The following is a 16456-nucleotide window of genomic DNA, read 5'->3' as shown; positions in this document are numbered from 1 at the left end:
AAATCTGTACTGGACAAATGTTGTTGTGACTAAAAGCGCCAGCCAGCCATCTCTCTGCTGCTTTACTGGAAATTGCTCTATTGTTTTTTGTAAGATGTTTTTCTGATAGATCCTTGGAGGGATATTTCTAGGACTGGGTGACAAGACTCATGATCCATGCGAAGAAGTCATATGAGTTCTTTTTCTGAGCGCCCACCTCTGCGGTTAAAAGTTGGCATATTTTAAGGAACAAATAAGAATTGTTTGGGAAAGCTCGAGGCTCTGGTCGCTCATGAGACAGAGACATTTAAAAGACAAATGGCTCTACTGATGCCATTTATCACACTATCAAAAGTGTTTCCTTTATCCACACTGAAAAAACGGATTCTTTGCCCTCGTGAACATGAAGCAATAATTTTGAGTAAAATGCAGATGAACTTTATAAAAAAGAAGTTTTTTTAATAATTAAGGAAAATAAGTTGGTTTAAACTAACTGTATACAAGTCAAGTAAATTTCATTTGACCAAATTCCATCAAATTTAACATTTAACATTATATTTATGCAAAGAAAGTACATGGAAAAGTCAGTTTTTTGGGATAAATATTTTTTGAGTGAGTGACATATTTTATTTCTATTTGAAGGTTTTTTAAAAATCATTTTTATGCAAAAAGGAATTAAAATAAATTCATCCAACGAGATTAATTTTTTAAAACATATTTTAGGTACTTGTGGCTGATGGCTGGTTGCTAGCAGACCTTCCAGGCTTCGGCTGCCTCGGTGTCTCTCTAATATTATTCAGCACCTTGTCATAGGTCTAAGTCAAAAGGACCATACGCTCTTATTGGCAGTCGCTTCAATAAACCTGTCTTGAAGTTGAGGCTTTGTGTTGCCGGCGGTTACTTCACTCATTGTCACATGGATTTAATATTTTATCTGGCCGCCACATATCGGGTCCTTTATGAAGAGAAATGTTCTTTGTGCCAATAAAACTAGAAAAACTAAAAACTAGTTTCACTCATTTTCACTGCAGTCAAAGTTACACCATGAATGCCTTTGTTAGTCATTAGTTATCTCATTAGTACACACGACTACAGTCCACACACTGTGTCCTCACTACAGATCGAACCCTGCTACATTTTTTCAGTCAGATTTCTACCTTTAAACAGAAGCTGTTCATTCTCACAGATTAAACCAGGTTACAGAACTGCTGTTTCTTTGTGTGCAGCTGTTAAACAGAGTCTGAAACAATGCCATTTAAACTGAGTTACCGATTACTTCCTTTGGTAAATCTCAGTAGATATAAGGCAACAAATCCTTCATTTGTGAAGTTTAATACATTCAGCCTCATCAGATCCTAAGAAACTAAACACGGGGCAAAGATTGTGACTGTGTGGGACACTTAGGCTGAAATGCACTCCTGAGTATTTCTTTTTTAATATTCTCAAAAATGAGATTTCAGCTGCTGTTCAGTCTGTTAAGGTTTATTAGCACACCTGTTTGACTCGCGTGTTTGTTTATATAAACTAGATCCAGTCAAAATGCCGGACACTGTCTCAGTATGTGGGACAGGCGGACAAAAAGTGCAGCGATTTTGTTCCAGTTTTATTTGTATAGCTCAGTATCACATGTAAAGGCTCACAGGACTTCCAAGGGCATAAAAACATACTAAAAGCAGAACAAAATAACCAAAAATTAAGTGTCGTGAAATGCAAAAGAGCACCCAGATGCAAGAAAAAGTCAAATAAAAGTGAGCCTTTCAGTGGCTAAACTACACAAAGTCCAAAGACCTGGAAACCTGGAAATCAAAGCCTCCAAACAAAAGCAGCTGAAAATGTGAAACAAAGAGAAATCAAAAAGCAAGCGAGGCTACGAGAAAACAGGAGGCTGTGAGGAGACGACTCAGAGCTGTGGGGTGTACTGCAAAGCTAGATTTTTGTCTTTATTTTTGGTGTGATAGATCACTACAGTAAAAGTTCAACATGTCCACATCTGTGTGATTAGCCTGTGGGACTCAGAGTAACCTTTGATATTTAAATGGATCCAGTTTACTAAAGTCTAATGTGCAGCTGTCAGGTTAAAAATAAACAGCAGCCCCGAGAGCGCTCCAAGAGGGAAAAGAAAAAATATAAGATTTTGATGTTTTACTTTTCCTCTGATAATGCCTCTGACTAAAGTAGGCACCAGTCTATTTTGTGTGTGAAATGATGAATACGAGTGAAATAATGTGCAATCATGTGTAAAATTCCCCCTTTTATGCGAGCGCTCACATTAAAATGCTCACGGTGGAAGAAAACAAATGCAGCAATAATAGAAGCAGAAAAAACCTGATACGATATTGATGATGAAAACGAGCATGTGCTCTGTGTCTACCTGATTACGAACTGTGGCTGAATCAGTTAGAGTGCCTGCACAGCGCAGCAGTGCTATGAAAAGCGTCACTGCGTGCTCTAATTACAGAATGCAATGCAATTAGGAATCATTACTAATTAAAAACACCAGTTAAAATCCAAGATATGTCAAAAATCCCTCCTTCACAGCAGGATGTCGTGCGCACCGGTTAAAGGACTGTAGACTTTTTGTTTCCCATCGTTTAAAGGGAACATTTTAAAGGTCACATGACAGAAGGAATAATGAGTAATTACCGACAGGAGCGGTTAGCGGCAAGAAAAGAGTATGTGTGGAATTTTCTGCTTTAATTATTCATAAAATGTGATCTGATCTTTATCCAAATCACAAGTAAAGACACACACACACAATTTTTGAGCATGACATTAAACATTCACAAATCTGGTGTAAAAAAAGTTGTTGAATCCTTGGATTAAATATCTTAATTTAATAACTCTGGCATCAGTTATCTCTGACAAGTGTTGCCAGTAGACCTGCACAATGTCCTGGACGAGTTTTGGACCACTTGTCCTCAGAGAACCGCTTCAGCTCAGCCAGATTCTCAGGATGTGAGCAGCACTTTGAGGTCAGCTCATGGTATTGCTGTTGTGTTAAAGGATGATTTTGGATTATATAAGCCTATTGTGGCTTTTTGTGTACTGCCAACTTCGCACTTTCCACCTCCTTTTCAGGGAAATGACGAGGTCACAAAAAGCAAGCGTGCTAAGCACGCCGGACATCACTAATGCAGCTAATGCAACGTGTCAAATATCTGCATTTCGCTTTGGGTGCAGAGGATGTTTAAAATGATTCGTGCAAAGATCACTTTTAGGAAAGCTGCAAGGAGCTTTGCACTAATCAGAGTGTTATAAACAGATTTGTGTGATGGATCGTTTCCCCCTAAACAAAGTTTGAGAGTGCCAAGTTAGCATGACCCACAGAGACACAGCAAAAGCATCAGTGGGATGTACAGCCTTGGTTTGGTCTGGACTGCTCCAAAAGTTGGATTTTCTTTGGTAATTTTGGAGTCAGTGTAGAGTTGGGCAGTCAACTCCACACTGGTGATCCAACCATGTGATCGCTAATTACCGATGGTGTCAACACCAGGTGGAGCAGGGAATGGAGAGAATGCAAACAGTGTGATTCAAACACAACTACACTACAACAGTGCACTACATAGCCAGCTCAGCATAGCCAGGTTCTCTTTGAATTAGCTGGTTGAATAAATCCTAAATCCACAATCAGGCTCTTCAAGAGACACTGGATACATAATTTCAATGTGCTACAAAAAATGGGTCGATTTATAAGAAAGCTATAAAAAAGGCAAAAATATAATGTTGGTACTGCAAATAAAGCCAAAAAGTAATCCTGGCAAAAAAAAAATCTACTCAAATGTTCAGTATGTTCAGGTTTGACTCTGATGAAGGCGATGTGAAAATCATTTCAGTTTAAATTAATGTTACCAGTGACAGAGAGACAAATTACTGACTGTCAGTTTTCATTTTTCTAATCTGTGTTCTATTAACTACATTTCCAGCAGGATAAAACAGAGTTAGCAACAGATTAGCAACAACCACAGAAACATTTATGCATTTTCTGCATCCCCACTGAATAAAAGTCATAACTAGAGTGGGGCAAATCAATTTTAATATAAATCTAATAATATTGTAAAATAATTAAAAGCATTAAAGGTAAAACAAACTACAAATCTCCAAACTATTGGCAATAACTAACAGTCCCCAAGATCATCATCCACATTGACATTAAGTAGATGTAGTCCAGCCGTGTCATTGTTGAGAACCTGGACACTGTGTTTCAAAACAATTTGTTAAAATTTGCAAATGAATTTCACCCTCCATGAATCAGCCAAAATCCTGGTGCCACCACCGCCGTGCTTCACCATGTACATGACGAGTTCACGATGTATGAAGGACCTTCTTACACTGCGTCACGGTGCTGCGTTCTCCCCATAGAGCTCATCTCTAGCTGCACTAGCCCACATAACATCTCCCCAGGCAGCAGCGTGATAGAAGTGTTCAGACTCCAGCAGGCAGTTGTGATATTTATGTCTACAGTCACCTCATGTTAACCAGGTCCTGTGAATCATTTAAGGCTTTAGTAACTTTTAAAGTCAACTTCTATGAAGAGTAACTGCTGGACTAAATCTCTAACGGTACTTTTTGGGTTTATGCAAATCTCCTCAGAGCTCTTTTTTCAAGAAGATGCGTCAGACTGAAAAGCCCTGAGTATTTTTACAAATCAGAGGAAGCTTTAAACCACACCTCCAACGTGCTTTCATTTATCTGACTGCGGTTTGTTGACTCCAGTTAGCTTTTGTTAAAGCTGTCATCCTCGGGCTCCACGCACTATTCAATGATGCGTTCAGTGTGAATGAGCAAAATACAAAGATCTCTTCCAAAGGTCTAACCGCATATAACCAAAGAGTGCATTGATTTCTGCTGCATGCAGTGTATGGACATTTGTGTATAGATATAAAAAACGTGCGTGAATCAGTTCTGCAACAGGCACTTCTGTAGAGCAGGCTAACACTTCTAGGTATAAATCAAGAAAATGGGAGGTTTTTCAAATGGATACGAGAGAACCAAGTTGAGCCTGAAAGGAGAGGAGGGGGTGGATGGCAAGAAGATAATATAAGACCCACCCACCACCACCAGTAGCCTCGGGTCTCACAAAATGTGTGGGCCATAAAACCAAACCTGACTCACTCTCCTTATAAGAAACAACAAAGACACTTATATTTGAGAAAATAACCTCGAGGAAGACCCAAAAGGAAATGAGGATTCTTCTTTTCCTCAAACAAACTTTCTAATAAGCCTTTGATCCACTCAGTTTCTTCTCCCAGTGGAACCGCTGAATATCCGGTTCAATACAGCCTGAACTTTAAAGGGAAGCTACTTCACGTCCCCCCTCTCTCCTCTGATGTCAATCACAGCGCTGCTGATACCTGGTGGAAGAAAAACTGAGACACATATTTGTAAAAGGTGAGACGCTCTATATCCATCTCCTGAAGGGATCGATGGATCAGTAAGTCCGTGGAAAAAAAAAGGCAGTAAATGAAGGGTCTCGCTCCAAACTCTGTTTTCTCATCCTCACAGATCTATAAAGTACAAATGACTAACTGCCAACCTAATTACACGAAAGCATGTCTTCACAACTCTGCTTTCAAAAAAACAAAAAGCTGTGTGTCTGCTGGTTTTATTCTGTTTTTGTGTATTTTAATAAGACGGATATTTTGTTTGAGGGTCTTCATTCATGGCAACCAAGAAAATGGGGATTTTGTGAGGCTGTATTAATTAAGAATGAACATATATTAATTATAATTATTACAATTAATACTTTTAAAAGCAAAACTTAAGGTAGTTGAGAAATGTTCACAGGTGAATATTAATCCGAGAGGTAGATTTTTCAAATCTCAACGCTTCCCGGTGACACCGAGTCCAGTCTGGGACTTTTAGACTGAAAGCTGCATTTTTGTCCTGCTTATTGGAATAAGTATCAGATTGGTGCCGAGGACGTGAGAGGCTGTACTGGTTCAAATACCTCGGAGTTCACATCACGCAGGACCTGTCATGGTCCTGTCACATCAACACCGTGGTGAAAAAGGCCCGACAGCGTCTCTACCACCTCAGACGCTTGAGAGACTTCCAACTGCCCTCCAAGGTGCTCAGGAACTTTTACTCGTGCACCATAGAGAGCATCCTGGCGGGAAACATCTTAACCTGGTTCGGGAACAGCACCATGCAGGACAGACGAGCTCTACAGAGGGTTGTGCGGTCAGCTGAGCGCACCATCCGCTCCGAGCTCCCTGACCTGCACTCAATCTACAGCAGGCGGTGCTGGACCAAGGCCAGGAAGATGGTGAAGGACCTCAGCCATCCCAACAACAGACTGTTCTCTCTGCTGAGGTCAGGAAAGCGATTCCGCTCCCTGAAGACCAACACAGAGAGACTGAGGAGGAGCTTCTTCCTGCAGGCGATACGGTCTCTCAATCACACCACCACACAGTACTGACCCACACATATGGTTCTTACACACACACTGGACTTTCTGGACTTTGGTTTTGCACAACACTGGTCACTATATTCTTCATTTCCGGTTAATACTTGTACAGCTGCTGTTATTGTGTATATATTTATTTATATTTAGATTTCTTCATACATTCTTATATAGTTCTATATTGTGTATTGTGTATTTTGTTGTACAGTTATTTTATTTTCAACTTTAATTTATATATTTTATCTTATTCTTCCCAGTTAAATTTACCCTTCATTCTAATTTGTGTTGTACAGTTATTTCATTTTTAACCTTAATTTATATTTTATTCCTTCTTAGTTAAATTTACCCTTTTTAATTTTTCATATTTATTTCCTTTCTTATTCATAGCCTTTTCCTTTTTTGTTTTCTTTAGGTCACGAGCAGTTGTCCAAGCATTTCACTACATATCGTACTGTGTATGACTGTGTACGTGACAAATAAAATTTGAATTTGAATTTGAATTTGAATTTGGTTCATACGTAAGCTGCCATCCACACAATGAGCCTCATTTACTAACTTACAGATTTAGAGGTGCCTGCGTATGAACAAATGAAGACCTGGCTGTTTTAGTGAATTTAAACAAGTCTTTAAAATGAATACTACTATTTATTATTAGAATTATGTGAAACTCATGTAATGGGTGGACAAGATGAAAGTATTGTAATAGATATTGCCTCCCTCCCTCCATAATTTCATGTGTTTGGCCTTCTTATCATTGTTACGTTATGCATTCAGTTCTTTATTACTATTTTGACACATACTGTGCTCACTGGCAATCCAGCTAGAATATTCTGGTCAATGATGATTCCCACTGGTGGTGCTCACGCAGGCACTGAATCGGGCGGCTTTGGGGTCCTGTGTGTTTTACTGCACAGATAGCCTGCAGAGTGCAGCTACACTAAACTGAAGTGCTTGTGTTTTGTATTTGCAGTTGCAAATGAGCAAGTAAAGAGAACGATTCTGAACTCATGCACGCCTGGAAGTGTGCAACAATTATTATTGTCTTTTGGTCATTAATTTGGTTTTCTCGGATACTTTAATTCCCAAAATGGAAAGGTGTTGGCTTTAACCTTTCCATTTAAAGAATATTTATCTGACCTTCTCTTAAATGTTTTAACATCTTAAAAAACAGCTCAACTTTCTCTGATTTCCTCTTTGGACACAATCATTTCAGTTTCTTCAGTTGGGCTTTCGTGCTTTAGAGGTGCAGGCTTCTCTCTTACAACATCCTCACATTTTTCTCTACGTCACCTGGGCTTCAACTATTTCCTTATATACAGAAGTAGGGATGTTATGCAGATTGCACAAGCTTATGCATGGCGGTTAGAACAAAATGTTTTATAAATCCAACGGTAATATTGCTCATGTTTCTTTTCCAGGCATGGTCTTACTTATTTACTAAATCACATTCTGCACATATTCCAAAAATAAGACAGAGCCTATGTCAGTCACAACAGCTTAAGATTCACTCTGCAAACGTTTCCAAATGCTAAAAAGGGTACATTAAAATAAGAGGTGATGCAGCGGCAAAGTAAGCGTGTCTCTGTTTCATGTGGCGCTGACAACCTGCAGAGAGTGAGGTAATATTTTAAATTTCAACAAACTAAAACTGTTTCGTTTTCATTTGAATCGTTCACACACATCGTGTTCGGCAAACAGCTCTGCTCTCGGCATTGACTTGAGGTCGGAAAGGTTGCCTCGGGGTCAAAGCAGGCACAACTTTGATGTTGAGAAAGCGCCTTTCAATCAACACTGAATCAATATTTCCAATTATTGTACCTGCTGCTAATTTTCCCAGCTCAATATTTCAGTACATACTTTTTCACTCCCCTGAACTGTTGCCGACGTCTTTGATTCTTTCAGTGATGATAATCTTATGGCGCTCTGCTCATTAAAAGTCGTTTCCCTGGATAGAAAAACAGGCGGGTGTATTTAAGAGGAAGAATGGAGACGGTACTTTTTGCTGCTCCCTTATTTCCCGAGTGGTCACCACAGCAGATGGATCTACATGCTGACTTAGCACAGGTTTGACACCAAACGCCCTTCCTGATGCAAACCTCCCAATTAGCTGAGCTTGTGATGCACTGAAGCTGGGTTTGTGTCTGCTCCCAGTTTCAAACTGGGGACCTTTCACGTGTAAGGCGAATGTGTTAATGGAGCCCCTATTTCAGAGTAAGAATGGCATTATAGAAATCCCTCCAAGGCTAAACAAGTCCGTCTAGACGCCCTCCTCCTTGGCAACACTTCCCAGCTCCTCCTGGGTGATCCTGAGGCATTTACAGGGACGATTGCATATATAATCTCAGTGAGATGTTCAGGGTCCACCTCTGGGTCTTCTGTGAGCTAGACAAGCCTGTAAACCTCCAACTGAAGGCAGCCGGGTGGATCGTGATTAGAAGTCTGAATTACCTCGCTTTTTTAAATGCAAAGGAGCAGCGGTTCTACTATCAGCCTCTCCAGATGTCTGAGGAAAGCAAAGCCAGAAATACCTCAGAAATTAGTTCTCTACTACATCATCAAAAAACATGCAAGATTAATGCTTCAAATCTGGGCTCACTCTCACAAAACAGATCTTACTCACTCTGAGGAGTTTCACTTCTCGGTTAAATAAAGGTTAATAAATAAATAACTGCAAATTCAGAGATATTCTAAAGATATTTTGGTTTAACTTTTGTACACCGGGAGGAAAAAGTGACTTGTCGCCTGTTTCTAAATTCATTCTATTCTCCTCACCCGTTCTCTTAGGGTGAGATTGAGCAAAATAAACAATCAAATAACCACCGAATCAAGCCAACTAAATCAGGCGGGCACCTCCTGGCTGCTCTGAGCGCTCACTAGAGCAGCAGATGTATATTAATCCACAGCTGACACTATTCCCTAACATTTCATTGTGATGGAGTTATGATTTCTAAGCACTACGGCACTGATTAAAAAAAAGAAGAATCATAGATTTTAAGCCAATTTAAGGTTTAAAATCTTCTGTAGTAGCAGTGGGATTGGGATTGAAAGAGTGAGATGACAGCACTGAGAGCAGAGCCGGCATTGTTTTGGTGTTTTAAAAGAGCATCGGACTTATCCCATAATGCAGGATTAGGATTTAGACTCCAACTTTTTGTCAGTTATCAGGTTGACTGCTCTCAGCCAGACTAGCTTCTGGTTAGTTAGGACTATCAGTGCTTTTCTCTCCTGCTGCTCCGCCCGTCCTCTCTCAGAAAGATGTGATAATGGCAGAGAAGACAGAGGAGCACGCGCATAAATGCAGTAGCCACTTTCATGGTGCACTGAAACAGAAGAGGACTCACGCAATTATGCAAATAGAGTCAATAAGACATTATAAATGCTTGTTTGCGATCCCCTCCATCACATTTAAACGGACTGGGTGTTAGATTTTCACATGGAAAGCAGATGTGTCTTTCAGGTCTGAAAAGTGAAGCTAATGAATAAGTGCCTTCTTTTTAATGGCCACCAGGGGAACATTGGTGTGGCTGCAGAATGATTTCTGTGGGAAAACGATCCTCTGCTCCCTCGCTATATGACGTCAGTAATGGTTTCCTGATTTACTTCATGGACTTGATCGCTTAATAGGACAAAGGCTTATAAATCAAGTTAACGTGACAGTGGATACATCCATATTTTGCGCTCTGTATCGTGGAAATAAAGTGAAGGCACAAAAAATAGGTATGTGAAGTAAATAAAAGCACGTGAAGCCAAACAGCAGCGAAACCCACAAACGAACAAACACAACCTTCTGTCGACTTTGGAACTAAAAGCTGAATCTTACCATCTACCTTTGCTCCAGGTGGTGTTTTAAAGCAACAATGACAATGGTCACCTAGTGTGCATTTGTCTGCCTCGCGTGTATCTGTAATTTCAGGGGGTCTAGTGCAGTACTTGACCCCCTGAAATGATACTTGAAATGTGTATTTGTTCCTGCTCGATTTGGTTCAGCATGTTCTGCATTTTTATCAGGACCATTCAGTCCTTAGGGGGGAAAAAGAGCACTTACAACACTCGAAACACTGCACGAGGACGCATCGGATACGAACAAAAAAAAAAAATGAGTAGAAAAAGTGGAAGAAAAAAAACGTGAACGATTAAAATGTAGAGCACAGCAGGACCATAACAGCAGCGTGCTGACTGGCTGTTTTCTTCTCGGCTTTCACGAGTCGCTCACATCACCGGAGGACAATGCTGTTTAGAAAAATCACTGTTGTTTCTTTTGAGGAAGTTTTCTTTTCTTTTAAATGAAACCCGTGTTTCAGAAGAGAAAAAGCTGCAGGTCGATAAGCTGATTTAAAGCTTCCACCTACATTTGAAACCAGCGACGCCTCAATAACTTGGGGCAAGGTGACATTAAAAGCACGCTGCAGTGCAAAAATCAAAACAAGTAGATTCCTTAAAGAGATGCTCTCGGGCAATCTGCCGTATTTTCAGTGATGTTTCGCTCTTTTGTCTGCAGGCAAACAAACCCCGAAGTCATATTTACTATAAATATTCCAGTAAGCCTCGAGCAAAGCGGCGTCTTCCACCACTAACCTTGCCTTTGTCTGTTTCTGATTACCATGCAGTAGGCTCCACACTTTTAGGATCCTCCCTAAAGGCCACATTAATCAAGACACGTGCAGACAGCTGACTCTTACCTCCTCGTGAAGGATGGCCTTACACATGGAGTAGTTCCCCTTCAACGCCCACGTCCCATTTGCAAGACATCGCCTATAAACATTATCTGTAAAGAGAGCAAGAGAAGAAGAAAGACCAGATGAGGAGACTCTGTTTCATTTATCACATTTTTTTTGCCTTTTCCTTTTTGGCCTCGTGTCCCTAGATGGGAATTTGTGCTCGATTCGTAGTGGCACTGTGACCTTTTTCTGCTTTGAGACTAATAGGGAGAGATATCATTAGAGAAAGTCTCACAAGCTGTGATTTTTCACAGTTGGAACAGTCTACCACCCTTCTGCCTAAGCACTGTCATTATTCTTTAAATTGAGACCCACGATTTAGCCGCAAATGACGTACGCTTCACGTCCATCCTGTTGTTTCAGACGCTGGAGCTGAGGAAAGAACTGTACTCCTGAATTACAGTTTTATTACTATTTAAAACTTTAAAATAGGTAAAAACGGAGATGCAGCTTCTGGAAAATCACTTATTGAAATACGGATTCATGCAGAAAAAATAGACACAAACCACTCCCCGGGGGGTAAGTTGTAACGAGCAGATTCAAACTCGGTGGAAGACGGGCCAGCAGCAGCAGCAGCAGCAGCTGGGCTCTAGGGAGCTTCTCAGTTTATTGAGAAGGGTCTACCACGGTTAGCCAATCAGCGAATTCCACAGCCTGTTCTACTCTGGCAGATATTCAGAAAATAAAGTACTTTCCAGTTCCTTCCCTGTTTCCTGTCTCCTATGTGGATCTGTCTTTGATATGTGTCCTGCAGAGCCCTGCGGACTTGTGTATCCCAAGCCAATTAGCCCATCCTACAGTCACGAGAAAGGCACTGAAGGGTGCAGGTGCTCGCCGTCTCCCACTGCTCTCAGAGTCAAACGGGCTGCATGTGGAGAACTCCTGATGCAATGTCAGCACAGACATGTCAACAGTCTATGTGTTATGGTATAAAATATACGAAGCATCCATGTGGCCTAAAATAAAGTGACTATTAATAATATACAAAATAAAATAGCTTTCCTTTGGTCTAATGTTTGCAAAATTGAGGATTATGGAGTAAATAATAATGATACTATTCACACATATGTAAAATTAAATGGGTCAGAGATAACAAATTAAAAAAAAAAATACATAATGAGGATCATACTTTTCACTCAAAACGATTTCAGATTAAAATAGGTCAAAGGTCAAAGTGGATATAGTCATAAATACTCAAGAATTGCACACACACACACACGGAGGTCGAGGATATTTAAGTGGTTGTTTTTTCTTTGCGGTGGGAATAAAAATCTGCAATAATATGACAAGCTCAGTAAATAATAATTTAGACAATTATCTCTGAAGCGATGTGTAAGAAAAACTGAAGAATTTAATGAGCGACCCATCTGCTCCCCAAGGTGTTCAGGCCAAAGGAGTGCGAAGGTGCAGGTGACAGCAGTCTGAGATCATTAAATAAAGTGAATAAAGTTTGATCTGTTTAAGTTTACAGGTTTAGCTGAAAGCACAAACTGTGCAGTCCTATCGGCTACGTGCCACTTCAGAAATGTTCGGTTTGTTTTATCGTGTTGCTGAATCATCTCTGCCTCCTGCTTAAATCCAGCTGCTCCTGGACAAGAACAATTACACATCCACAACGAGATGTTTGGATTTAGAAACAGAGAGAGCCGCTGATTATGGACTAAGATGGTTGAGTCAACAGCAGCCAGACTTCTGTTTGTCATGGTCCTGCACTGGTCATCTGTTGTGCTTTAACATCTCTCTAAATCTCTCGAGCTGGATTCATCTGAGCTCCATCTGCAGGTGGAGTCCCGGTCTCTCACATTTGGCTCACTCTCCCCAAATAAACATCCTGACCAAGTCTCACTATCACCTCCTGAAACATTTCATGAACAGCTCAGCGTCCGATTCTGTCAGGACTGACTCTCCTTCCTTCTCTCTCAGAGTTATCCTCCCATGTTGCTCAGTCTGCACAATAAAGCCATTTGAAAGGAAATCACTCTCTTTTGGGTCTCACTTCAGGATCCGCTCACTGGTAACACCTTCAAAGGTGATATGGTTGCCCCAGGACAGGTCCTCGGGGGTAACTGTGACCGAGGACCAACAGCGCCTCTACTACCTGAGGAGACTGCGGAGCGCACACATTCCCAGATCTCTGATGTTGAACTTCTACAACTGTGCCATCAGCAGCGTTCTGACGTATGGATTTCTAGTGTGGTTCCCCAGCTGCACCAAGGCCGATCAGCAAGCACTCCAGCGGGTGGTGAAAGAAGCTGGCAGAATTATTGGAACAAGTCTGCCAGAGATCAGTAATATCTTCCCCACTCGCTGTCTGAGGAGGGTGCACAGTATCCTGCGGGACCAACATCACCCTGCGCGCCACCTTTTCCATCTGCTGCCCTCAGGGAGAAGGTACAGGTCTATACAGGCCAGAACATCCAGACTGGCCAACAGCCTGTATCCACAGGCTGTGAGGCTCCTGAACTCTCTGCCCCCCTCTCACGGACAATAACCATATCCAACTTCTTAATAGCAATGAACTGGTCTGCATTGGTGCATCATATCTTTATTCTCTTCCCCCTCCTGCCCCCCCCCCCCTTTCTTAAATAGATAACTATCATATCTGATATCATATCTCACAGTACAATAATATTGAATGGGTTGCATTGTTGTATTTTGTCATGTTTCTCAGGTCTTTGTCTGAATTTCTACGAACATTATTGCTAAGGATTGTCTTATTGCATTGGAGTCACACTGGGTTAAATATGTACACTTGGGTTTTAAGGGGTATTTATTTATTATTTTCTTCTTTTTTTTGGGTTGTATGGAAGCCCCAAACGCAATTTCATTGTTCTTGACAATGACAATAAATGAATAAATACTAAATACTAAATACTAAAAGGCATTGAAACTTTTAGGTTCTTGAACATGTTTCACTTTTTATTCAGAAGTTCTTCAGCTCAGGCCAATAAAGGCAGATTGAGAAGCTGCCTTTGACTCAACCACTCCAGACTAACATGACCGGGACGACTGAGAGCCCACACAGAGAGCCCGACTGTAATGACTGTCAGAGGTTCGGCTCGTCTACATTTCGATGTTGAACTGACACGAGCACACTGCACAGCTGAGTCTCATAGAAGAAAATGTGAGACAGTTATGAAAAAATGTTTGTTTGTGTTCAAGGACACCAGCTGTCACGTTTTTTGCAAAAGCACGACTCTGAAAGTAAAGTAGTTAAACAAGAAGCATGTTTTGTGTCTGCAGCAGATATATGGTGTCCAAACTCATCAGCCAGGACAAGATGGCATATGAACACATGAAAGCTGGTTTTAATGACAATTATTAATCCATCCGTCCAATTTCTTAACTGCTGCGGGGCTGAAGACTGCCCCAGCTGTCGTAGGGCAAAAGGTGGGGTCCACCCTGGACAGGACACCAACCAATTGCAGGGCTAACACTTTAGAAGCAGTTTCAGTTCAGTTTTATTTGTCATAAGTTAGCACAGCGTCAACATTGCAATGAAATGTATTTGACGAGCAGAAGACAGTCACTCAGCAGTATAGTACAGTAAAAATAGTAAAAAAACCCCACAATATTTATAAAACACAGCAAAAAATATAGTAAAAAATGTTAACAGACTAAGTATAAATACATGTGCACACTTGTATAAACAGAAAAAGAAATCTTAAATGAGATAAAGTGTCAGGAGTGAGCAGCAGTACAAACTGAACAGCACAAAGTTTGAGTGTCAGTTAGTGCAGGACTGCACGGAGTAAGGGTTGTTATTTCTATTTAAATACTAATAAAAATGACGTGACCAGTGCAGAGCGTAGTATGTATCTGTGAAACTGTAGGACAGCGTCTGCGTGCATCCTGTGGAGCGTAGTGTGTGTGTTTAAATATTGTGGTTGAGGTGTCGTACGGCTAGGTGGTAAAAACACAGACTCCTGTAACGTCTGCCAGATGGTAACAAGGAGAACAGCTGGTGTGCTGGGTGGCTGTGGTCCTTGATGATGCTGTGTGCTTTTGGGTACCCAGAAAGAACACAAAATACACAATAACATGTTAAAAAATAATAACAATGAAGTGTAAACATGTTCGATGTGCAAGACTTGAACGCGTTTCTCTGGAGTGAGCATCAAACTGATGCCAGAATCCAAATTCAGACGTTTTCACCCCTTTAAAGGGGGAATGTGTTGATTTTGCACAGACACAAGTCAGTGTGAGATAAATAAAAGTGTTCAGGGACACAAACAAAGGGGAAATAAGGGCAGCGTGGTGGTGTAGTGGGTAGCACTGCTGCCTCACAGCATGAAGATGCTGGGTGTGAATCCCTCTTGCTCTATGACTGCTGGGGTAAAGCCCCAGACCCCCATAATCCTGAAGTGGATGTAACTGGATGAATGGAAGTAAAACAGAAACAAAATAAGTGCATCAGATTAATTTAGAGTATCTGTCACAGATGAAGGAAACAATCCAGAAATGAGAAACACAAAGACTGTCACTCAGTCTTGGTCACTTGAGGGTAAAAATCAAAAGCGAGTCCCAAATAATGATTTCTCCACATTGCTGGATAATACAAAGTGGAGGGGGTGTTGATATGGAGGCACTGACAAATGATGAGTAAAATTACATTTTTCCACTCAGGCCCGCCGTGTCACAGCACAGGACACGGTAAATCTGGAACAAATTTCACATTTGTCATTTCACATTTATTATCTCTAAAGATGACGGAAATTAAATCCGTCAAGTGGGACATCGTGGAACTGAAAGACCTCAAACGAGGCCATTTCAAGTTGAAGGGAGACTCTTTTTAGAGTGGGTGTTTGACATGCGGGGCTACCTGCAGGGGAGCTGCAGGAGCTTGCTGCGAGTGTGTGAATCAAACGTTGAAATGTACGCTTGTGGTTCAGTTAATTTGATGATTATCATGGTTGAAATGAAGTTAGATATGCCGCCTGCCACGTAATCACGTTAGGGCGCTGTTAGGGACCGCAGCTCAATCTTCAGGTCAGACTTTCCGTCGGGCGATAATTGGCAGTGAAGTCACGTATGCACGTGTCACTTCTCCCATTTCAAAACATTTTCCAGACTTTTATGGACAGGTCTGACCCCGATCTCGGAGCGGGTCGCTTCCAAGGGTCATTGGACACCTTTTTCAGTGACAGTGGACTTTTTGTTGTTCAGACTGAATGTCAGAAAGCTGTCAACATCCATAAACAATGGAACTTTTCTTCTTTCCTCTAAATCTTTCCACTAAAATCACACACAAATGCTCGAAAAAGCATCGATGTCAAAAACACAGAGCAGAGATCCAGTCAGGTGATCAAAGGTGAAGGAGGACTAGTAGACACCCAAAGGCAGACATTAACGGAAA

At 41.1% G+C, this 16456-nt stretch overlaps 1 protein-coding gene across 1 annotated transcript in view; it reads right to left on the bottom strand.

Moving 5' to 3' along the window:
* Positions 1 to 16456, bottom strand: part of LOC113028026 (corticotropin-releasing factor receptor 1-like) — a 96251-nt gene that overhangs the window by 41770 nt on the left and 38025 nt on the right. The window contains exon 5 of the mRNA XM_026177958.2: positions 11062 to 11147. Coding sequence (XP_026033743.1) covers positions 11062 to 11147 — 86 coding nt within the window. The remainder of the gene's footprint in view (positions 1 to 11061; positions 11148 to 16456) is intronic.

This window comes from Astatotilapia calliptera, chromosome 8, assembly GCF_964374335.1.
Source record: "Astatotilapia calliptera chromosome 8, fAstCal68.1, whole genome shotgun sequence".
Taxonomy (NCBI): Eukaryota; Metazoa; Chordata; class Actinopteri; order Cichliformes; family Cichlidae; genus Astatotilapia; species Astatotilapia calliptera.
The sequence above is the reverse complement of the archived record's forward strand: the minus strand, read 5'-3'. Positions and strand labels throughout refer to the sequence as shown.